General features: G+C 39.8%; 1 protein-coding gene across 1 annotated transcript; it reads left to right on the top strand.

The window, feature by feature from the left end:
- The first annotated feature begins 7,786 nt into the window (after positions 1-7,786).
- On the top strand, positions 7,787-25,555 carry mtmr9 (myotubularin related protein 9). The gene is made up of 10 exons (XM_066707420.1): positions 7,787-7,877; positions 9,120-9,339; positions 12,012-12,120; positions 12,549-12,674; positions 13,605-13,778; positions 14,387-14,604; positions 16,900-17,061; positions 17,518-17,880; positions 19,218-19,369; positions 22,808-25,555. Exons 2-10 carry the CDS (start codon positions 9,158-9,160, stop codon positions 22,969-22,971), a joined length of 1,650 nt encoding a protein of 549 aa, XP_066563517.1. The 5' UTR covers positions 7,787-7,877; positions 9,120-9,157; the 3' UTR covers positions 22,972-25,555.
- Positions 25,556-25,851: the final 296 nt, after the last annotated feature.

Consider the following 25,851-nt stretch of genomic DNA (forward strand, 5'->3'; position numbering starts at 1 on the left):
TTTTCACACCATTCTTTGTAAACCCTAGAAATGGTTGTGCGTGAAAATCCCAGTAACTGAGCAGATTGTGAAATACTCAGACCGGCCCGTCTGGCACCAACAACCATGCCACGCTCAAAATTGCTAAAATCACCTTTCTTTCCCATTCAGACATTCAGTTTGGAGTTCAGGAGATTGTCTTGACCAGGACCACACCCCTAAATGCATTGAAGCAACTGCCATGTGATTGGTTGGTTAGATAATTGCATTAATGAGAAATTGAACAGGTGTTCCTAATAATCCTTTAGGTGAGTGTATAATATAATGAAAAACTGATTGTGTAGCCGCACTCTCACATATTAGGTATTTAGGCAGTACTCTTGTATTACAAAAGTTTCATTGTATTGAATAACAATGTCTTTCGACACTACTGTGTCTTCATCAGGGCTATAAATACCTAATATGTGAGAGTGCGGCTACAAAACCATTTTTTCATTATATATAATAAATATAAAATTTGATGTGGTTACACATGCCATCTTAAAAACTTTTGTTTTATATAAACTGTAAATATCACCATGGACATGATTTCAGTACCTTTTTTAATATACAACTATTATTTAAATCAAAGTGAATAATAAAGTTAATATGTAAAATAAAAATCAAATTATTATTTATTAATACTGTATATGTTAAGCACAGCTGTCATTAAAGTAAAGCTGCTGTGATGTTCACCCACGCATGGTCTTTTTAATGGATGTGTTTGTCTTTACTGTACAATTATACAGTAATGGATATTGCTGGAGCTCATTAATTAACTTCATGTCCACGTGGTTAAGGTGCGCGCGCGTATACTGTGCGTGTTTCCACGTGGGTTGACGTCACTTCTGATTGGTCAGATTCTTTCCAGTCGAGGCGAAAAACTCGAGAAAGCGGACGGTAAGTGTTAGCGATACTCATTTTCCTTAAATTAGTTCTACGATTTTCACTCGCGTCCAGCGCGAAGCACCAACAAACTTTATATTAATGTCTGACGCAGAACAAGCACTTTAGAAGGATGCGATTCTTACTAATTTCATGAAACTGTTAAGGTCGGAGACATGAACCAAATTAGGGAGAGTGTAGTTAATCTCTTTCAAACCCCCCAAACCGCCTCTGAATGCTCAGTAACAGCCTTTGTTGGTGAATGCATGCATCAGAACAATCAATAACTCGCTCTGCTGGGTCCTTCAGAAAACGGAGACCTGCCTCTGAAAGGTTATACCGTGTGTCTCAGTGCGGACGGTCGGGTCCAGCCGCTGGTTCGAGTCCATCTTTGATCAGGAAAGGAAAGAGCGATGAAGCGCTAATGGACGAGAGAGGGGCGGGTCTGTGCCGCGGTTCCGGCTCACTGATTGGCTCACTACAGCGCTGCTCATTATGCTACAGTGTGATTGGTCACAAGTATCTAGCAAACCTGAAACATGTTAATTCCACGTAGATGTATGTAATTCCTCTCTCCAATTATAATAACAGTAACGAGTCGTCTGTGGGAAATGTAGTGGAGTAAAAAGTATATTATTTTATTCATAAGTGTAGTGGAGTAAAAGTAAAAGTAGCCACAAATAAAAAATACTTAAAGTAAAGTACAAATACTCGAAAAACGTACTTAAGTACAGGAACGAAGTATTTGTACTTCGTTACTTTACACCCCTGATGGAACAGAAATACAGTAAAATTGAACAGTGCCATCTAATCTGAGTGTCATTGCTTTTGTTTGTTATACATTTGCCTAAATATTTGTGTTTTTTAAGGGTATTCTTAAAGTTGAATTATTAAAGGGACGACTGTTTTTTTCTTTTTTGGATTAGATTTTTTCTGCAACAACAGTGATCGTGTCCTTGCCTGTAGTACATACTGAGCTCAAGAACATTAAAAGTGCAAACACAGTACTCAATAGTTAAAGCAATGCATACATAGATACACTGACAGGTTAACCCAGCAGGACTCCACCGTCAGTGCACAACTCACTTCAGATACAGCTACAAGATACCCCTCCATGTTCATTACAGTTCAAGTATTTGTTACTGCCACTCGATGTCACTATGTCCTGTGGTCTCTATGGATTTGTCTTATCTTTCAGTCCCCTAATTGTGCCTCTCATTGTTTCAGCTTGAGTCATAATTCAGAAGGAAGCCTTCAGACATTTTTGGTGTCAAACCTCATGAAGCACAGTGTACAGAATTCCTCTCATTAAAAGCCTTAACAACTTAACCAATGTGTTACTTTACACACAAGACATATTTAATGTGGTTTAAATGCATTTTACACTCTTACAGACTTCAAAATTTGCATTCCCACCTATAAAATAATGTAGCAGTCTGGGCAGAGAGAAGGTGATCTAGGTAAACAGTTAATCTGAGCAGTTCAGCGGCCAGGAGACCAGCTGACTGGAACCACAGACACAGTGGCCCATTGGGTAGAGAGTGAGAGACCCAGGGACAGCAGAATCACACTTTTGCATAACATCACCTGCAGGCCGTAGCAGTTAATGGGAGCCTAGTGTTTCTAATATTGTTCTAAACTTGTTCAGGCAGCATAAATCTATCAGTGTATAGTACATTTACATTAAAAATAAATTCCAACTCTCACACTCCATCCTGGGGGGCAGTGGTATCTTTCGGCTTTGTTCCACCCAACCTGCCTGAGATGACCTAATAAGCAGCGTGTCCATTTCTCTCAGCTCATCAGGACTCCTTCACCCTGCAGTCTGGAGCCGCCCTCTCCCTGCCTCTCCATTCTGTCACTCCAGTGGAGGTGCTGAGTCTCCCATAGTCTTACTGAGCAGCTCAGGGCTCCCTGGCCCTCGGTACGAGCACAGAGTGTCAGTGCAGAACGGCTCTCTGACACTGCACTCGCTCACAGCAGCTGACCAGGGCCAGTACATAGTGAGGGAGTCTGAGACCCAAACAACCATCAGCACTGTCTCTGTCACGCTGAAACATGACATCAATTCTTCATTCCCCAGTGTTAAACACCACGTCTACACTCACACCTGTGCTTGTAGTGATATTTGTTGTGATCTTCATCGTTGCTGCAGCAGTCCCTTCTCTATTTTGCCATAGACTCCAGTCCTGCCTGACTGACACTGACAACGGGAATGATCTCCGGATAACATCCATGCAGGGGTTGATCGTCCACAATGGGCACTGGCGCACCGCCCCACCATAGCAGAACACGAGAAACAATTAACAAGCATAAAAATGACTGTGAACATTTAAGTGCTTAATTCAGACATTTATTCATGTTCTTAGTTATTATGCACTGCAAATGTGCATTTTATGGAAGAATAAAAGCATTTATGCTAAATTGCTGGTTATACTTATTTTATGTCTCTTCTCCTGCTTCCAGGAGGCAGTGACCCTACTATGACCATTTATGAACATGTGCAGTTACGATTTAGGTGGGAATTGCAGTCTAGGTTTGTGTTGCTACTATTACTCCCATTTGGCACATCAGATTTCACACCCCATGGCAGTTACCACACACTAGATGGCAGAGAACAAAATATTGCTGTATACACTAATGATCAAAAGTTTTAGAACACCACAATTTTTCCAGTTTTTATTGAAATGTAAGCAGTTCAAATCCAGTGAATAACCTGAAATGGTACAATGGTAAGCAGTAAACTGCCAGAGGTAAAAAAAAAAAAAAAGTTTTGGTTACCAAAAACTGACAAATTATGTACATTTCAGAGTTATATACTGTGTTAACTACACCCTCTTAAGCATTATTTGGCAGTGTGCATAGAAGTTACTCTGTATTCCTACAATGCGCACATAATTTGAAAGCTTATTCTCATGGCTACCAACGCGTTTCATTCTCAAACACATCCGATTTACAGTTTCTATGTCGCCCTCCACCATTCAGAGCCCAGCGGGTAAACGCGAATCTGCTTGGGGGGTCTCATTCAGATGGTCACAGATCACTCGGATTTCAATCGGATTTATTTGCAAATAGGCTTGTTTTGTTCAGAACAACCTAACAATTAATCCAGTATATTGGATGTTCTTTCAAACACGAAGAAGTTCAGATCCAATTATGTAACATCGTTGTGTATTAGTTCACTGTAAACAGAGTTTTCCATCTTGACATTTTGAGCTGTCTACGGGTGTGTGTTGCTTCTACCAAAACGTGGATAGTCTTGTTTTGATCAGTAGACTGATCAGAATATGTCATAATTGTAAATATTGTCTGAGATTTTGTATTCTGGATTAAAACCCGCTAATAGCAAACTACAAACCTGTACATCACAGTGGTTACATTTATGATTAGAAGAAAGTGTCATCTTACTGAAAATGAAGCCGCACCTGAGTACAGTTCTGTAGTTTTCTATTAGCGAGTGGGTCAAAGTTTTGATTTAAGTAGAAAAATACACTGGCTTACAAACCCTGCTTTGGCATTGACCCCTGACCAAATTTAACCCTGATTGTGTGAGAACCCGACTCAGTAAAAATTAGCAGTTGATGTTTAGAGAGGGATCTGTTGACACTGTGTAGGCAGCCTCAACTGAGAGTTCATGTTTGTTTTGTTTGTTTAACTAATATGACTCCCGTTGGATGGCAGCCTGCCCTGAGAGGTGCCCTTCCCTGTGTGACAGTAAACAATGACCGAACAAGAAATGCCATTGAATGCCATGCTGTCACTACAGCAAAGTCCATTTGAACTGAGTTGGAACACCGGATCAGCCAAATATGACTATACATCAGCACAGCAGCAACTGGGAAATTGTACAGCCAGACATTGTGTAGAACATGGCATGAGAAAAAGCCAAGGCTGTGCGACTGCGCAACATGCACTGCGCTGTTTTGCTTTGCACGTCTGCAGTTTTGTACAGCTGTCAAAAATCATTGACTGTGTCAAATGTAGCCTTTTGAGCGAGCTTTCCGGTGGTCATTATGAGAGTGAATGTCACAAGCTAAGGTTGGCAATAGGAAGTAAACACAATCAACTACACCACCCCAGTTTAATGAGGACAGGGGCTCAAGCCACCCAACCTTTCCCCGCACAGGCACGGCTCAGGACCACAGTACACCATGACAGACACAGGTAAGTAAATTACAATTGTTTTATCATCAGAATCAATCACAAGCACCAATGCATCATACAGGGCAAGAAGTCTGTATTCTGGCACTATTCTCAGAGGGAGGACAATCGATAACACCTAATTAAAATGCCTTTAGCCCAGGCAATTATTTACTATAAAAATCCCTACCCAAACGAAAAAGGAAATTTACAAGAAAGGATATCAATAAGAACTGCCATGTATAATAAGGATCCTGACTAAAACTAAAGGATTTAAGACTCTCCCCTGTTCATTTGCAGTCGTGTAAATTGCATAGCTCCCTATTAGCATCATAATGAAATAATTATAGTGATAGTGGTAATATTAGGAAAAAACTAAATAAACATAATGATTATAGCTAAGTCACAACACCATCTGTGACATGAATGCTCACACAACCCTGGAGTGTTTCTAGATTTAGTGGATTTAATGTCATCATTGGACAGTGCTTTTGTCACAGTTCACAACATATACCCAGTTCTCCACTAGATGTCACCATCACCTTTCTTTTCCAGTCACCTCTCCCAGCTCCCTTCATTCCATAATTCAATCAACATTCCTGAAACCCATGTGCACTTCTGCAATCACCCTCTTCTTCCATTCGCCATGCACCTCCCAAACTGGTTTTCTGTTCCACTTATAAACCCCTCACTAACTCCCAGCCTTTGTGAAGTTTTGTCAGTGTTTACTACAATCCTGAGCAGTCTTCCAGTTGCTAGTTAGAGCCTTGAATCCTTGATCTCTTGTTTGATTTCCCGACCATGGCTTTGATCTTCGGCTGATTGCCCGACCCTTGCCTGTGACCACGACCATGTCTTTGCCTTGCTCTTGTTTGCCCTGTCCTGCTGGTATGTGACCCACGCTTGTCTAACCACCTCTACCACGCACTGCAACTGGGTTTCCCTGTTCCTGTGCCCCGAGGTATGTTCTAGCTTTAAAGCAACACCTTGAGACTGCAGCTGTGTTTGAGGGCACTTCCAAAACTGTGCAAAACAAACATTAATTTTTCATATTTTACACCTGGCAGTGTGTATCTGTTTGTGTGGGCTTTGCTGCACATTTTGCTAACGTTGCTCGGCCACTTTATAGATTGATGGACAAAGGTGCTCAATTTAAATGGACAGAAGAATGCCAGAGAGCCTTCAATGTGCTAAAGATGGTTAACTTGTGGTCTTGTTTTATCTTTTAATATTGTGTAGGTCCCAACAGCCCCGACCCGTCGAGGCATGGACTCCACTAGACCTCTGAAGGTGTGCTGTGCTATCTGGCATCAAGACGTTGGCAGCAGATCCTTTAAGTCCTGTAAGTTGCGAGGTGGGGCCTCCATGGATCGGACGTGTTTGTCCAGCACATCCCACAGATGCTCAATTGGATTGAGATCTGGGGAATTTGGAGGCCAAGTCAACACCTTGAACTCGTGATTCATCAGACCAGGCCACCTTCTTCCATTGCTCCGTGGTCCAGTTCTGATATTCACGTGCCCATTGTAGGTGCTTTCGGCAGTGGACAGGGGTCAGCATGGGCACCCTGACTGCTCTGCAGCTACGCAGCCCCATATGCAACAAACTGTGAAGCACTGTGTGTTCTGACACCTTTCTATCAGAACCAGCATTAACTTTTTCAGCAATTTGAGCTACAGTAGCTTGTCTGTTGGATCGGACCACACGGGCCAGCCTTCGGTCCCCACGTGCATCAGTGAGCCTTGGCCGCCCATGACCCTGTCGCCGGTTCACCGCTTTTCCTTCCTTGGACCACTTTTGATGGGTACTGACCACTGCAGACTGGGAACACCCCACAAGAGCTGCAGTTTTGGAGATGCTCTGACCCAGTCGTCTAGCCATCACAATTTGGCCCTTGTCAAAGTCGCTCAGATCCTTACACTTGCCCCTTTTTTCCTACTTCTAACGCATCAACTTTGAGGACAAAATGTTCACTTGCTGCCTAATATATCCCACCCACTGACGGGTGCCATGATAAGGAGATTATCAGTGTTATTCACTTCACCTGTCAGTGGTCATAATGTTATGGCTGATCGGTGTATTATTACACTTTGTATTGTACTTATATTTTGTATATAAGTTGCCCTGGACAAGGGTGTCTGCTAATAAATAATAATATTACATGTATGTTTTCACCATAATTTTTATTTCTATATTTATTGTGTGTTAGCCCAGGAGCCCCTCCCTAATTGAATAGTAAAATACTATTGGTTGTGGTGTGCGTCTTAACCACTTCTGCAGAGTAACTTAACCAGACCTTCCTGGTATAAAAAAACTAGCAAAAATACAATAGCCTACCATAAAAGTTATATGTATATTTAAAATATATTCATTTAAAGAATGTTAGTATAGTGTTGATGTGTTGCCATATAACAAAAACCAAGTTTGAATGTAGAGGAAAATACATTTTATGTATCAAATTGTTCTGAATGTATGGGGCCAGGATGGCAACTCTGGCATGTCTTGGATTTTTACCAAATTTACTTAAATAATTGTTTACATAAAACAAAAAACATACATGTAATCGTTTTTTACATTAAAGCGCCTTGTGAGTAGTAACTGCAAATTAAGAAAATCGTGGGCCACGGAACAAGTGAAATCAGGCTAAATACAACTGCCTCCTGCAGCCTCATCCTTTCAGTAGGATGTGTCTGGTTCAGCTTCCTTTCAGCGACCCAACGCGCAGCGGAACGGATCTGTTGTGGGTCCGCCGGTCACACCGGTGTGTTTTTCCCGCTGGACACACTTCTACGTCACTTCCGTGTCTGGGAGGCGAAAAACAGAAGCAGTAACGGGTAACGTTTTGTTTTACCAATAAAGCACACTATTTTAAGTTAATATACATTAATATACAATATATAAAGTGTCAGTATTTTCTTTCATTTTCCACTGTTTAAATTTGAAATATTTTTCTTTCATTGTACGCCATTCTCTGAACATCAGTAGGATATAGCTAGGGAGTACTTCTGTTTAATCTGATATCGATTAATAATTACGATCCCTGTGAATGTGCAAAATGTACAAAACAGAATGAAAGTATATTTTATTGAATAATGTATACAACAACGATTTATCAGTTTATTATTATGATGATGATGATGGTGATGGCGTGGCGTCAACTGAAAACGAGTAGTTATTACATACATAGCCTACATTAATTATCGAGAGATGCGTGAACAAATATACTAATAGTAATACTAAATACAAATTGTCTGAATAAACACGCAGCTCCTGTAAAGATGTGGCGAGGGAGGGGGGGGATATGATGTCATCGTAATGAAAGCACCAATTTGGCTTCATCCACTGTTGGTACCAACAAAACGCAGTGCAGTGAATATTTTCCGAAAAGCATGTAGAGTTGTCATGAGGACAACTGGCTTATTTTAATTTAAAATGTGCAGAGCTATGCATTACATTAAAGACTTTCATATTCTCAAACGAGGAGACATTTAAACTATTTTCATTATTATTTGTTTAATTAAGCTGAAGCAATAAAACAGTAGCCTTCTTTGCCACCATTTGTTTTACTGTGTAAACGTATTCTGTATGGAAAACAAAGAAAAAAACGTAAAAACCTGTACATTTATAATATAATGTAATGACGCAAAATGCCCAGGTCGGGAGGAGGGGCGGGGACAGGAAATGATTGCTGCAGTGTAGTGAATCACATGTAATGTAACTCTAATACTAACTATATAACTGTTGAAAGGTACATTTGAACTTATGGGTAATAATAATTTAAAGTATAATGCTTTGGCACTATTTGACAAATGACCCAGATTGATGATACCTAGTGTGGTGTTAATGCACAGATTAGTTTTGTCGAGTGTTTGAATAAATCAACAATTCATGTTGAAACTCGAGTGTAGCAACAACACAGTATTTATTCTTGAGTTTGATCCTCATAACAAACCTTCAACTGCCAAAGCTTTTTCTATTCTTGAATGCACAATTTAGGGGAAAAAAAGCAGTGCCTTGAAAAATAAATGACCTTATTTTTTAGGCTGTTTAAATGAAAGCTCTTTTTATGCCAACAGGACCCACAGTGCATTACTAAGACCTTCTTCCATCCACGATGGAGTTTGCCGAGCTGATAAAGACCCCGCGGGTGGACAATGTGGTCCTGCACCGTCCTTTCATGCCTACAGTGGAGGGCACGCTCTGTCTCACTGGGCACCATCTCATCCTCTCCTCCCGCCAGGACAGCACCGAGGAGCTCTGGCTGCTGCACTCCAACATTGACTCCATTGAGAAGAGGTCAGTCTGGTTCAGGGCTGTGCGTGGCCAAGGCACTTCTCAATCCAGTTTATCATCTCATTGGTCTTCAAGCAAATCCACATCAATACATCTATAACGGGAGTGTGAGAATCGATTACTCCTGAGCCACAGTGTTTGCTGGCTTTCGTTCTGCCTCCAGCTCTCAGTAAGACAGTTGCTTGAATAATTGGACTAAAATCACAAATGTTTCAGGAGTTCACCTGAAGACATTGGATTAATTCTGTAATCCAACAGCTATGTTGGACTGAAAATCAGACACAGGCCTCTGAGACTGGAGTCTGATGATGCTCTAATGTCCTGCATTTAAAGAGCTGTAAGCGCTCAGGGTTTCTTTTTGCTTTCCCCTTTCCCTTTGAACTGAGGACCAAGATTCAGCACAGAGTGGCACTCTTTTTTTTCAAAGGAACAGTTTAAATGGTGCCCTTCAGATTGAGGAAGCATCACATTCTTAGAGCCAGACAGCATTTTTGAGTAAACGGTTGATTGATGTTGGGGATGTTCCCTTCAAAACCATTTGATGTTGAGATGATGTCAACATCATTCTGAACTTGTTCTAACCAGTTTTAAGAAAAGGCTTTAGTGCTCCCAGCAACACTAAGGACTGAGTTTGCTTTCAATCGCAGACAGACCTGTTGGTTTATTTGTCATAGAATGACACCCATAGATATGTGTCCTACCTGCCAGTGCTTCATCTGTAATCTAATACAGCCCACCACTGGATGTAGTTGATGATGCAGGCAGAACACACAGATTATGTCTACTGGCACATGGTATTCAGTGCTGTGCCAGCCACTGGAATGAGCTGGAGGGTCTATTTATTCACCAGTTCATGAGGACAGCTTGAGATTTGTGATGTTTTCAAATAAATTTGGATTGGATTTATACAGAAGCAAAGTACCTTCCATGACTAAATAACGTTGCGTAATGTCTTACTCACTCATGTGTCTAAGAATATGCTTCAGAAACTCCAGTTTGTATAAATCTCTGCAGCTAGGCCGCTGACAGGGTCTTGCTCTGGTGATCATATAACCCCTATACTAAAATCCTTACACTGGTTACCAGTCAGATACTGAATACTGAAATCTTGATTACTGAGTGCTGTTGTTGACATTCAAAGCCAGTAGGAGGGCCTTTTCTTCTTCTGCTACCAGGCTGTATAACATGCTTCCCACCACAATCCCTGACTCTTGTGTTTTAAATCTCGCTTGAAAACTCACCTATTCCAACTGGCATTCGTTAACATTGTTGTGTTCACACTCTGTCTAGTCTTGATTTATAGTTTGCCTGTGTAGGGGGTTGATCCAGCCTTGTCAGGGCTCTGAGGAGTGTTTAATGGACACAAAGGCAGGGATGTGGGGTAATAAGTACAGGTTTTATTGTACAGCGCACAAAACCAAAAGACATACACAACTCCAAACAAAAACCAAACTCCTTCTAACTAACTAAACACATTGTAACATCCCTCTCTAAAACTAACAATAATAACAAACGGCAAACAATCCAATGTCCAAAATCCATTTGCAATAGATTTACTTTTTGTATACCACTGGGGAAAAAAGGAGAAGTGAAGATTTCTAAATGAATTTCTTCACCACTGATCAAATTCTCATCTGTAAAACCAACACAGTTCAGGTTAGGTGCTTTTGAGGAAGGGTGGGGCCTACAGGAGATTTTACCCCGAGCTGAACTTGTGTCCATTCCAAATATGCAACTGCTGATATCATCATGTATCAGCACAATTTTGTAGTAGGCGTTACTTTGACACTGTGGGTGTGTCCGGTCTGAATGAGCAAGCTTGCACAGTTACATAACTCTGAGGTGTAGGCTAAAACTTTTTATAATACCGTACATAAATGCAGAAATATATACAACATTCAAAGAAATGGAATACATAAATATCAACATAATCTCAGAAAATACTACTACTACTACTCCTCAAGATATATAAAAACATCTTATTCAAAGTAAAGGTAAATGTAAAGATTAAGCAGATACAATTATCAAGTTTTAAAATGTGTGTGTATTCACACCATACTGTTAAGTAAATGTAATCAAGAATTTTTAAATATAAACATGAATACATTTTAAACACTCTTGATATTCAACATGTTTGTCCTCAAAATCTCTCCAGAATTAGATACAATTGAGATACTAATTTTGACTACCCCCAACCCCCACCTATCAGCAAAAATGCATAAGTTTCACCCGCTCTGTATCTTCTGTTACACAAATGTAATCAATATCTTGAGGTGCTAAGCTCTGGCTGATTCGAGACAGACTCGTATAGATCATTATTTTGTGTATTTATCTGCACTAAAAGAGAATGTGATTTATTTGCTGAGACCATCAGCAAATTGTTGAACTTAGTTTGGGTTTCTTTCCTACAGTCTGTTTCTGTTTATATTTGCTGTTTTTATACAATTTGTACAATTTGTAGAAGAACATCCTATTCCTTGAAATTCATCCATCATACATGTCAGTGTTATCTTGCCTGTTGGTTATTTTGAGTAAATGCTTTGTTTTTAAATGAAAATGTTCAGTTTTGTATGAAATACGTCTTGTTTCGAATGAACCAAGCTGTATTTGAATACTGTTGCTGAAATGTGAATTATTTATCATTTTTAGGTTTTAAATCAGTTTAAATGTTGCAGGTTTATGGGTTCATTGGGCACAATCATTGTAAAGTGTAAAGACTTGAGGATAATACAGCTCGATATCCCTGGGATGGAGGAGTGCCTAAACATCGCCAGTTCTATTGAAGTAAGTAATTTATTTTTGTTTTTGATCAAAAATCATACTGCAGTGTTTTTTTTTTTTTTTTTTCCCAAACAAATGTATTATAGTAATGGTCTCTTCTAATATGTTGTCTAGAAATCCATTTTATTTTAGAAGAATCAATTATCCAGGAACGTCATATTTATGTTTCTAGGCATTCATTTAATGAATTAGGCTACTTTTTACTTGTTGCAATATTTGTCCAATGCATCTGTAGCAGAAGAGATTGCAACAAACCGTCTTTCACCTTTCTTAGCGTCCAGGCATAACAAATGCATCTATTAATAAAATATTTTGTGGCATATGATGTAAGTTTGGTCATATGTTGATGAAGCTGTGCATTGGATATACAAAGTAAAAGGAGTGGTATCTGTGTGTTGTAAGCTGTTCTGATGTGTTTTGGCATTTCTCAGGCACTGTCTACCTTGGATTCGGTCTCCCTGATGTACCCTTTTTTCTACCGCCCTATGTTTGAAGTGATCGAGGATGGCTGGAATACTTTCCTTCCTGAACATGCTTTTAAGCAAATTGAAACCTTGGTAGGCTTATGTTCATTTACTATTCCTTGTTCCGTTCCATTGAAAGCAATATTGATTCTTATTGTTGGCATGTCTTCATGGTAATGTGTGTGGGTCTGTGCAGTGCTCTTATAAACATCAATTTAGTTGAGTTTTGAGATCAGAGATTACAATCTAAAGGTGTGCCATACTGCACTAGCGTAGAAAATATCAAATATTGGTTCATCAAGAAATTTTTAACTACATGAAAATTATACTTTTTCCCCTTTTATAAAAAAAACAAAAAAAACTAAAATATCTATGATTGTGCCTCTTTTTAATGTCCTTGTTTTGTCCTATTATATTCATACTGGCCACCCTATTCATATTTCAGTTTCAAAAAGCAATAGTTTGCACAGCAGACTGCTTTCATCTGAATTTCACAATTGTTCTAATTATAATATTCTATTTCAGAATTGATGTATTGTTTGATTTAACATGAACTCATTTTGACATGTTCAGTAAAATCTGGTATAATTGGGTTCTACTGCAGTAGACAAGTTATATAATGAAAAATAAATGTTTTTATTTTTATTTTTTATTTTTATATTGTATCCCAGTAAGTTAATTTAAATATAGGTATCCATGTTAAATATAGGAATCAGTTTCATTAGTGTGCAGAAAAGCTAGAAAGGCAAAGTAACAGTGCAGGAACAGAGAAGCTTGTATGTGAATGTAACTACCATAGTGTGTAGAATAACTTTTGTTTCCTTGTAATATTGAGTACATGTAGAACATTGTGTGTTAGTGTTTGTTAAAGCATGCAAGTTGCCTTGCGTAAAGGAATCTAATAGCTTACTAATAATTGTATTACTTAATTCCAAGTATTTGGGAATTGCCTGGTATCTGCCCTTGGTTAATTGGACGGGAATCAAAATAAACTGAATGCTCAGGTTTGGCTTCTCTTCTCAGACAGATGAGTGGCGACTGAGCAGTGTGAACAAGGACTTCACTGTGTGCCCTTCCTACCCCCCCCTGGTGGCCGTGCCCAAGTTCATTGATGATGACACGCTACGCAAAGTAGCCACTTTCAGACACGCAGGCCGCTTCCCCGTGCTCAGCTACTACCACAAGAAGAATGGCATGGTGAGCACGTCTCCTTTAGTGCTGTCACAGCACTGGCTACGTGGTCTTTCTGGCACTTTGCATACAACAGGCATCCCTCTCTGGCAGAACTTCCCCGAACAAGATGGTTCTTCTCATTTAGATTAAGCTCAGAAATACATCTGAACAGTTAATGCAAAGAGTTAAATTGATTAAACAAGTTTTATATAACATTCTGGCTCTTAGAATGTATGACTATTATAATAACACAACATGGAAATGGAAAAATATAGGGCAGCAAGGAGTCACAAATGCAAGACTCAAACACAAACTGCAAGACCAAGAAATGAAATGCATTACATCGATTTTAAATATATTATAAATGATGCATCTTATTTTCCAGAAGAGCAGTTCTTACTGTTCGCTGTACAGTATTTGTGCCTGAACAGACAAAATAGGTTTTGACTGAATTTATTCCAAATGTTCTCTTAATAAAGTAAATGACTATGGGTTTGACAAGCCATTAGTATTTTTTTCCAACGTAATTGTTTTTAATGGTTCCTGTAGCATCACTGCAGATGTTCATGTTGCAGCAGCTGTTGTTCGAGGCATGTGGAAGGTGAGCTGACTCGGTGTCCCTGTCCCCCCAGGTGATGATGCGTGCCGGACAGCCCCTGACTGGCACCAACGGGCGGCGCTGCAAGGAGGATGAGAAGCTGATCAACGCTACGCTGCGGGCAGGCAAGCGCGGCTACATCATCGACACCCGGACCATCAATGTGGCACAGCAGGCCAAGGCCAGGGGCGGCGGGTTTGAGCAGGAGGCCCACTACCCCCAGTGGAGGAGGATCCACAAGGCCATCGAGAGGTAACTATAGCCGCCTTCCAGAACTCGAGTCCTGCACTTGTGCTGCACCCCAACAACCCCGTACAGAAGATGAAAAGAAGCTCACCAGCTAATTTCTTGTAGTTTTCCCCCAAATGTTTAGATTTTTTTCGATATTTTTTAAATTTCCCAGCAGAAACTGGTCGGTTTGCATTTTTGGGTGTAACAGTTTAACTCCAAAGACACTTTACTTGTAGTATAACAAGTTATTCAGCAAGTACCATCTAATAACATCTCGAAGTTTAAATTGTTTTTGAATTTATAACATTTTCAGTTTTTCTTTCTCGTGTGTGTGTGTGTGTGTGTGTGTGTTTGTGTATATGTATATGTATATCTTACACACACACACACACACACACACACGGGGAATGAACAACTGAAAAATTTATAAATTCAAAAATTACATTGCAAGGTACTGTATGTATGTATGTATGTATCTGTGTGTGTGTATATATATATATATATATATATGTATGTATGTATGTATGTGTGTGTGTATATATATATATATATATATATATATATATATATATATGTGTGTCTGTGTGTGTATATATATATAACATCATAATGCTTACACGTTTAGACTTATCTTCCTCAGAGCATCGTCATATGTGCAGTGCCTTGCAGAAGTATCCGGACTCTTCTTATGGTGTCCCATTTTGTGAAATTACAAAATTATGTATACACAATTTGTTTTGTAGACTGAAGACTATTAAGGGTAAGATAAGTTACAGTAAATGTCAATAAAAACTTTGGCAATGATTACAGCTCTACAAACTTTACCAACCGGCCCTTTCTTTTTGGCAGATTTGTCAAGCTTTCTCAGGTTGCTTGGGGATCATTTAAGAACAGCAGTTTTCAAGGCTTTCCACAGATTCTCAATAGGATCCAAATTCAAAAGCTGTAGTGCCCTTTTTTTCCAGGTAGAAAAAATGAAATTCTTGTTCAGCTTCATTGGCTTACAACACAGCAACACACACAACACAAAATACAACAATAATTAAACAATACCTAAAAAAATATACAATGTAAAGTGCAGAATTAACCTCAGTCACCCTTCCTACTGTTTAACAAGTTTAAAAAGACTATTGCACTACAAATAAGATTTTGTATAGCAGCTTTTCCTTGGTTGTACAGTATTAGAAGCAGATGAGAAATCCATTCATATAAAATCTGCACAAAAATCCCTGTAGCTTTGAGGTTCTGGGACACAGTGTGTAAGAGTGTCAGGCTTGCATCAGGCACTGAAGGATATTCACTTTCTTGTTCTTTAGCCAGTCCTGTGTAGCTCTGGCCTTGTGCTTTGGATCATTGTCCTGCTGAAAGGTGAATTTAAAACTTATACCAGTAATTTGTAATTTCCCCATAGCATGATGCTGCTCCACCAGGCTGGACTATAAGGATGTGATCTGGGGTATTTTAAATCTGACTCGGGAATCTAGAAGTCGGCGCATGGCTAAGCTATTTATTCAACGTGCACAAGGGGAGCCCCCACCGTACAACCTCAGTGATATGGCAGTGACTTAAATCATCATGGTTTCGACATACAATTTACACTTGTACAGCAACACTCAGAATATGTGTAGTAACCCCCCCCCACCTCCATGTGATGATTCCTAAGAAAGTCATAAGATGTTTAATCAAAGAAAAATCGAATCTGTTGATGGTATGCTCTATCGCTGTCCTGGATATTGTTGACTGATGCACATCTTCTCCCATCTCAGCCACCGAACTCTGTAGCTCTTTCAAAGTTGTTGTTGGTCTCACAGAGGGATCTCTTACCATTGTCCTCCTTGCCCGGCTGCTCAGTTTGGAGGGATGGCTGATCTAGGCAGTGTCTGGGTGCTACAACGTACCATCTATTTCTTAATTATTGAGTACACTGTGCTCACCATACATTTTCAGAGACTTTGATATTTTGTTGTACTCGTCTTCTGACCTGTGCTTTTCAATGATTTTATCCCTGACTTGCTTTGAAAGCTCCTTGGTCTTCATGTTTGAGACTTTGCTTGAAATTCACTATTCACTAGGAACCTCACAGAGACTGGTGTTTTTATTCTGAAATCATGAGAACCACTATTATTGTACACAGACAGAGGCCAGTCAATTAATTGTGTAGTTTGTTAAGGTCATTTTGCGCACCTGAATTAATTGAGATTTGCCACATCAGAGGGTTTGAATACTTTCACATTTTTATTTGTCTTCATAATTAAACACATAATTGTCCTTGTAAGCCGGGGGGTAGTCTGACCTCCAATGTTTGATGCCCTCCAGGTTTGGTATCCTCCAGGAGAGCCTGATCAAGCTGGTGGAAGCCTGCAACGACCAGTCTCACAACATGGACCGCTGGCTGAGCAAGCTGGAGGCGTCCAACTGGCTGACTCATGTCAAAGAGATCCTCACCACAGCGTGCCTGGCTGCACAGTGCATCGACAGGTAAAAGGCTCTGACCTCTGACCTCTCCGGTTAGCATCACATTCTCGAGCTGTCACGACGGGCTACTGTGAACATCAGAAGGTGTCATGGTGCTGTAGGGGTGCTTTTCTGATCCCCAGGAGCAAAGGCAAGGATGGGACCAACAGACAGGAATGTATTATTCTATGTGCAGTCAGTGTAGGAGTGGACAATAGCAGTCAACCTCAGAATAGAGACCAAGAACTCTTCCAAGAAGTTTTCTGACCTGTTTTTATTTATTCATTGTTTAGAAAATGTTATTGTCATTTTTTTTTTATATAATTTTTTTTTTTCTTAGTATTGGCATGCAGATGCATCTACATCCCAGATGTGATGAGGAAAATAAAAACCTAGTAAAAGTTGAGGCCCTGAATATATGTCTGCGATCGGCACATTGAAGGAACACACAGGAGCCAGAGATGTGTTTGTTTCCTGCAGAGAGGGGGCGTCGGTGCTGGTCCACGGCACAGAGGGCACCGACTCCACGCTGCAGGTGACTGCCCTGGCTCAGATCATCCTGGACCCTGGCTGCAGGACCATCAGGGGCTTCCAGTCTCTGGTAGAGAGGGAGTGGCTGCAGGCCGGCCACCAGTTCCAGCAGCGCTGCGCCCAGTCAGCGTTCTCGAACAGCAAGCCGCGCTGGGAGGCCCCGGTGTTCCTGCTCTTCCTGGACTGTGTGTGGCAGATCCTGCGCCAGTTCCCCTGCTCCTTCCAGTTCAACGAGCACTTCCTGGTCCTGCTGTTCGAGCACGCCTACGCCTCCCAGTTTGGCACCTTCCTGGGCAACAACGCAAACGAGCGGTCAGTACCGCCGCACGCTTCTGCCAGGATGACACACGATGCCAGAGCTTTTTTGGGGGGATGATATCTTACAACATCCTCTTTTACAGGCTGGCTGCACGGCAAGTTGTGATTTTCACAGACCTACATATTCCACCTTTAGTACAAATTAAAGCACAAGAAAGTTACCAATTATAATGTTTTAATAATCCATTTATCTTCTGATTACCACTATGTTCTTTGAAGATAAAGTAGATGTCAAAATATCGACACATACCTACATTCAGAAATTGACTGATTTATAGTTAGAATTTGAAGTATGTTTGCTTTTCACACTATTGATTGTATTTTTAGGGGGGAAATGCATTCTGAGCAATTAAACATGAATGTGGTGTACATTTAGTTATTTATTTACAAAGGAACCACTAACTCAAAGTACTGTTTCCAGGTATATGTTTGATGCAGTGTGGAAGTCTGTGGGAGTTACATGAGTTGAGAGGTCGGCAAAGCCACATTTGAAACGCTTTGAGTGGTTACTTTGTCATAGAAACATTGTATGTGTCTTGTATCAAGACTGAGCTCTGGGATGTGCCGAGCAATCAAATGGCATTGGGTCTTAATACTAATAAGGGAATTGAGAGAGAAGTTCCTATTTTATTGTTTTTCTATACTGTTCAGTGGTCCTTTAGCATTTCTTGTCTATAATTAGACAGGAAACCGGGTAATGAGAGAGGATAGGGTGTAAACTCACTAACATGAAACATGCCTTCAGTCACTGCGAGCAGAAAGGGTCACTGATCATTAGTTGTCCATAGAGCTTGATTTCTTTCTGCTCCGGTTGAGTGGCTTGAGTCATCTGCTGTCAGGGAGTTCAAACAGGGCCACAGAGTTCACCCTCTCTCTTCGTGGACAGCCATTTCTCAGAGTTATTGATGTTGTCACAGTGTGATCCTCTACTTCTCAAGACATCTGTGAGTTTAAATCAAACTGGCAGTGGAATTGGTTAGAAATACTGTCAGAAGAGAGACATGTTTCTTCCATCAATCTTTTCCACAGCTAAAATCTGTACTTAAACAACAGTTGCCATCATAAAATATGTGGATTTTCCTGCTTAATTGGGTTCTTCATTTAATTATGTATTTTTGGGGAAGTGACAGAGGCAAGGGGCCCTGACTACCATGCCAAAGAAAAAGGCAAGAGCTTTGAGAATTATAAGTGAATGGTTATATTAAGTGTCATTTCCAGAATCCCTCTTTGAATAGTTTACTGTAGTACCATACTCTGTGTTACTCTGCGCTGTTTCCCGGCCTGGCTCCCCAGTAATGTGGTGTGGTGTGATGTCGCTGTGTTGTGTGCAGGGTGAAGCTGAAGCTGCCCCAGAAGACAGTGTCCCTGTGGTCCTGGGTGAACCGGCCCCAGGTGGAGGAGCGCTTCCTTAACCCTCTCTTCGAAGCCAACAGCCTCGTCATATGGCCCTCAGTGGCCCCGCAGAGCCTGCTGCTCTGGGAAGGTAAAAAAAAGCTCCACCTCTCTCTGCTTGTCTTACACTGTCCATGTCTTTTCTGTTTGTGTTGCTTGTGTGTGTCCTGAAGGCACATGTCGCATTGCTTGGAGTTTTAAGGTGTGGCAATATCCAGAGGCACCATAAAAGTGTCTATAACAGAAAACAGGATGGAAACCACACACAATCCCAGTAGCGACAAGTGGAAATGACTGAATTCTAAACGAGGTGAAGGACAAGAGACAGCCCTGCCACGTTTAATTTAGTGTCTGCGGGCAGAGATGAGGGTGATGCTACAGCATGAAGCCTGAGAACCGGATCGAGACTGCTGAGATCCAGAAACTGGCTCAGGGGAAACTGGACAGATTCGCTTTGCTTGGGGGTGGAGCATTCTAATGCTGCAGGGCTCTATGTATAGCAGTGTAACTCAGTAGTGTTTTTTTGGGTTTAGTGCTGACTGGAGTGTAATGTTTTAGTTTGTGAAAGACACCTCTTAAGTGTATGTTTGTTTAATCCAGTAGAGGGCAGCATATTATTAATACATTTCTTAGCAGACCCCCTTATCCACGGCGACTTATAATTTATACAGCTGGGTTTATACTGGAGCATTCTGGGTACAGTGCCTTGCTCAAGGGTACAGCAGCAGAGCCCCCCGACCTGTGACTGAACCCAGGATCCTCTGCTTCAGAGTCCAGAGCCCAGAATGTATTATGAATAATTGAACATTAGCCATTTATTTGACCATGTTAAATACATACCCCATTGTAGGCTACTGACATGTATCCTAGTTCATGTGTCCTTTATATCCTAAGCATGTTCATTAGGTTGTGGATTCCTTTGGTTCTGTTAAGTGTTTTTTTTTAAAGAAGGGGGAAAATGTTCATTGCTTTGGTTTATTTTTATTGTCTTCAGCATGGTGCTCTATTTCATGCCCTCAGCTGATCTGATCCAGTTAGCTTGACCTCTGTAGTCAAATGCCGAAGCTAATTGCCCTTAGCTGAGAACCGAAACGCAAAACGTGACTGATTGTAGCCAATGACAACCAGACAACACCCCCTCCACCTCACTTTCTATTGATCTCAGAGAGGAGGCTGTTGGTCCTGTTTTGATTTTCCGGATGTTAGAAGCTGATTGATTCAAGCACTGCATTAAGACTCATCCAGAATGAATGAACAAAATCACCACACTGTGACTAGGCTGCTTGGACCAGGTTCGCAATATAGGGGTGACTGTGGGAATTCTGGAGAGGGAAACCAATTTTTCCACTTCTGTTACCCTTCACCTTACCCCTAAGAAGACTGGGGCTGATCTTTCGTTCATTTGGTGGTTTATTTTGGGGCGCAGCTTTGTTTGAGAAATTATGGAATTATGGAACTTCCACTGCTAGTTAAAATTGTCAGCCCATTGTTATCAATCTATGAGTGATGTATTGTCCCCTTTAATACATTGCACCATCTGCTAGTGTTGGGTAGTGCGTCATCAAGTGCTTTTGAAGGTCACAAACAGGAACTACATTTACTCAAGAAAAAAAACATTGCTTATGCACAATCATTTATTTTACCTTGGGAAGTTAATACCATATCATCATATTCCTCTACAGCCTTTTGGTTTAAAATAAGTGGTAATTCAATACTTGGATGAATTTCATTAACCAAGTTAAAATTAAAACACAAGCTTTTTTATCAGCTGACAGCACCCTAGATGGCACTTTTTCATAAACATTATTTTCTTATTATTTTCAGAGCATGTTAAAATATGTCCTGAACCCACTACTAGATGTATGGGAGTTTTATGACCAATAATTGAAATGCTATTGTCAACATACAGTCTGACCTCATATTTGAGGGCATTTTCATTTTGTAAGTTAAGAATATATTGTATATGTTTATATGTTCACATTTTGTAGCATGAAACATTCATGCAAATTATTTGACTTATGTTACAAGTATGATCTCAAACATCCATTTGGTGTCTGATTGGTGCACAGTGCCGACTTTTGGTGATTGAATTGCATTATCAATAGGTCCTTCATTGCCCACCAGTTGAATTGGATCTCCAAAAAATCCTGATGTGGTTTTTACAATTTGTCCGCAGATCCATGAAAAAAACAAACATATTATGCTGTAAATGAAGCAATTGGAAAGTGCAAAGCTGTCTCCAATTACGAATCTCCGTAAAATGCCACTCTTATCAACCAGAGGATATCGTTTAGATGAACAGGGCATTCTGGCACCAAAAAGGTGTTATGCCCATACCAAATCAAAACTTAGGGAAATTCATGAATGGCAAATTTCACACAAAAACAAAATTATATATATATTTTTTTAAGTTTTATTTCACTGTCAGTGGAATCAATGTACTATGAAACCACAACAAGGTACAAGTTTGTAATGTGTGATTTGCAGGTAGGGTTAGTTGTTTGACTTGGTGTCACCTCTAATTAATAGGGTGGCTAAGTGTTTGTATCGTATAAAGCACCTTTTAATAACCAAAGCAGATCTAATTTTTTGCAACTTTAAATCAGAGTAGTGTGCTACACTATAAAGGCCAGTAGTTTACATAGTGCAGTTCAAGATGTACTGAACGCAAGAAACAATGGAGTGGTACATCGCACAGGCTGACAGGTTTGTTTAGGCAAGTTGCTGAAAGGTGGTGATCTTCATTCTCAAATTCAGATGCTTTGTAAATGGGTTAATAGCTTGTATTATGTTTAGAAAATGTGTCCTTTCCTAAACATTTTCTGACACTTGTAAATTTCATCAGCAAACTGTGATCTTGTGGTCTTGCCTTTTACTCACTAAACTATTGCATTACTCTGGGGAAAGCGGGAGAAGTGACCCACAAAGCAGATTCCAATGTCTGAGACTGCCCTGGGTGGTGAATCAGTGCCAGGTTGGCGCACCTTCATACCTACATACCAAAAATACCTGCCTGCCACAAACCACTCTGAATCTAAACTACCTGCTTGTTTGCCAAACGATGTTATGCCTGCATACATAAAGGGTTGAGAAGAATTTGAAAACGGGTGCTGTTGACAGAGGTGTGGTTTCCAGGTCCTATCTCGATTAATAGGAGTCAACTCTGTGAATATAGCCTTTGCAAACTATTTGATTTGTATTTTAAATGTATTTTAAGTAGTGCCATTAAACACAAATACTTTTTATGTTGTGTTATGCAAATGCACTAGAGTCCAATGTTTGCTTTTAAATGCAAATTAACTGTTGAGCCCAAGAGTATTTGTCGTATACTTTGAGTTTAACCTCATAAATGTGTAAAGGTGTTAGCTGTACAGCCTTGCCTTTCTTTCCATATAAGATCTCTAGATTCATAATAGAGGTGGAGATTAGAAAAAAGGAAATGAGAATTATAAAGGCTTATGACAGACAGGCTGATGTAGTTATGTTGTCATGGATGACCTGGGGCTGACCTCAGTCTGCTCCTCTGCAGGGGTGTTCCTGCGCTGGAACCGCTCCTCCAAATGTCTGGACGAGGCCTACGAGGAGATGGTGCACATCATCGAGTACAACAAGGAGCTGCAGAGCAAAGTCAACGCTCTGCGCAGACAGCTGGCTCAGCTGGAAACTGAAGACGGGCTGCTGCAGACGCCATGAAGGACCGGACCTCTACAGCACACTCCATACACCCCCCCACCTGCATTTACACTGGATAACTCGCAAACACGCCGACACACGCAGCCACATGTCTGCACACTCCGCACACACACGCACACACAGTCCACTCTAATCCAGACCCACAGCTCACAGACACAACTTGCTTACCCTTCTGCAGCTGACCACACCCCGTCTCCTCTGTCATCACACTAAGTAGTCCAGGTTTCACGCACTGAAACACTACACCAGTGAGAGGCGGAGGGCGGCAATTTGAGCCCGTGACGAAGGGTTAACCATCCTGGGGGGACACTAACCTTGAGTTGTTGTAGGCCTACACATCTGGAGACCTTTGAAGTCAGTGCTCTTGAGCTTTTCATGGCCAAGAAATGCAGCAGCCACTTACCCATTGCTGGTAAATTAAAGTGTTTATTGTTCTCTCTTTATTTTTATCATTATGAATCAAATTAGTATTGGATACTTCCAGAATCCTGAGAAACTTCTAACTTTGCTTTAAAATATCTTCCTCTGTTTTGCAAGCATTATTAAGTCTCAAACTCATGTATATCACTGATACAGGCTTGTGTGTATAACCTAGACATTACATCCAAGCAGGTACTGTAGCAATTGAACCCGGCTCTTAGATTTCACATTGGACTTTTGGTACTGTTTTTGAGTAGAAATATTGTTTTGTTTTATTGGGGAGGTGGATTTGTAGTAGTAGTAAATACCTGGAAATACTGAATATGGAGTAGTGACAGTTATGGTATTAATTCAACACAAGTTCACAGAAATTACACCGGAACAGTCTTTATCAAAGCTGCACTACATTTATTTGTATATATATATATATGTAAACAAAAACTGTCACAAGAACTTCAATAGACAGCCTCCTATATTTCCACTCAATACATTAATTACAAAAATGACTGAATTACATTTGATTGTTTTCAGCAAGTCATGAACTCTCCATCTGCATAGATTGTACTAATAGGAATAGTTGTCCATGGAAGTGTGATCACTGCAAACTCTTTTAGCGGTCAATCGTACTTATGTATGTCCCTTCAGAGATTAATAAATAACTGCTTCTTAAATCTTGTTTACAGACCGGTGGGAATTTCGGATATTCTTATTTTACACATTTTAAATCCCAAACACAACAAAAAGATGAGTAAAACTGATATGTGAGGTTACATTTAAATGTATTTCAGATGTGTTTTTATTAATTTGCCCTTGTGTTCTTAAGATAAATGTTTTGTTTAAATTGTTCTTCATTTACTCAACGTTGCCAATGAAAAATATATATACTGTAATTTAGTCTGGAAAGCTTTGCCAATAGGCTTTTGAAAACTCCCAATTACTTTATTTGGGCTTTTAACTGATCATAAAACCTACACTGTTTAGCTTAATGAAGAAAAAAATAAACTCATATCCATTCCAGCAGGCTACCTTTTGCCAAACTAGTGGGTAAAAAAGTAACTGTTTCTTATCATTCTAGACAATAGTTAGGAATTCAGATGTCTTTGAACATTGATTAAACAGTCTCTGGACAGCTTGAGAAGACACATCTTCAGAATATAACACAGAAAAGCAACAGTCTGGCATTGTGAGGTGTACTCAGTGTCTATGAATTTGGCTCCAGAGGTATTCATTTGTCTGGCCCAAATGGTTTATATGCACTTTACATATATTTAGTATGGTCCTGTAAGATTTTGAAACTTGCTTTTCATCGAAAGCCAAACCAAGATTATAAAGGCCCATCAGAACACTAAAACAAGGTTAAAATCTCATTTCAAAACCCTGCTTGAAAATTATATCCTAGGTAAGACCATACAAAAGATAGACAGGCTTGTGAATCGCATATCAGAATCAAATATATACAGAATATATTGAGAATAGATTAATTAAATCACAGGCCCAATTTCCTCAGTGGGCTGATTGAAATTGTAATTCATTAAGTATGAGGCAGACAGTTTGCCTAAATAAGGACCAGGAAGTTGGCTGCAGCGCTGCAGGTCACTGGTCCTCATTTGAGTTTCACATTTTCTGACTCTGACTGAAATGTATAAACTATTAAGCCTTACTGAAAATGTCATTAGAAATTAAGATATTTTGATCTGTATATTTGAACGTCAATATTATGATTAATTGTTTATTGTGTCTGTTTTGTGTCATGTTTAAAAATGCACTTGACATATACTGTGCAATAAAGAACTGTAAAATCACAACCGTGTTTTAATATATATATATATTGACACCGGTTGCAATCCTTCTAAAGTGGGTTTAATTTATAATGTATGATGTTAAGTAAGAATTGCAAACAGATACAATTCTGACATACTTTAATCATACATTGGTGGTTATCTTTCTTCATGAAATTAGTAAGTAGATGCATACGTGAATAATAAAAGGTATTCCCAATGAGTAAGATGGATCCATATTTCTGAATATAACCTGTTTCTATGAGGGGGGAAGAGCACAAGTTTTGTCTAGGCAGAATCTGTATCATTCTATATCATACTATATCATTGTAGTGTAATCAACAATATTTATTAAAGGGATATCCAATAGAGCCCCATAGAACCAATCTTCAGAAATTCAGCGTGCTTTGTATGCATGTATGCATGGCGTATTCCACAAAATGGAGCTGCATGTTGAATTTTTTATATTTAATATCTTTAATAAGATCTGATTATGTTGTGTTAGACTTCCATCTATAACAAGTGTTTAACAAAACATGTTTATGTATGCAATCATCTGTGAATTAAATGGAAATATAAGTTTCCATAAAACATCTTCATATTTCCATTTCATTTGGCACTTATTTCACAACATACCATTATGGGAACACTTAAAAAAACAAAAAACAGAAGTGCACTAAGA

Source organism: Amia ocellicauda, chromosome 1 (genome assembly GCF_036373705.1).
Source record: "Amia ocellicauda isolate fAmiCal2 chromosome 1, fAmiCal2.hap1, whole genome shotgun sequence".
Classification (NCBI taxonomy): Eukaryota; Metazoa; Chordata; class Actinopteri; order Amiiformes; family Amiidae; genus Amia; species Amia ocellicauda.

Bases quoted from the DNA above. Each gene is read 5' to 3' on its own strand.
- mtmr9 (XM_066707420.1), top strand. From the start codon at position 9,158: ATGGAGTTTGCCGAGCTGATAAAGACCCCGCGGGTGGACAATGTGGTC. The intron at 17,062-17,517 runs GTAAAAGGCTCT...TGTTTCCTGCAG, and splicing joins GCTGCACAGTGCATCGACAG to AGAGGGGGCGTCGGTGCTGG. The intron at 17,881-19,217 runs GTCAGTACCGCC...TGTTGTGTGCAG, and splicing joins GGCAACAACGCAAACGAGCG to GGTGAAGCTGAAGCTGCCCC.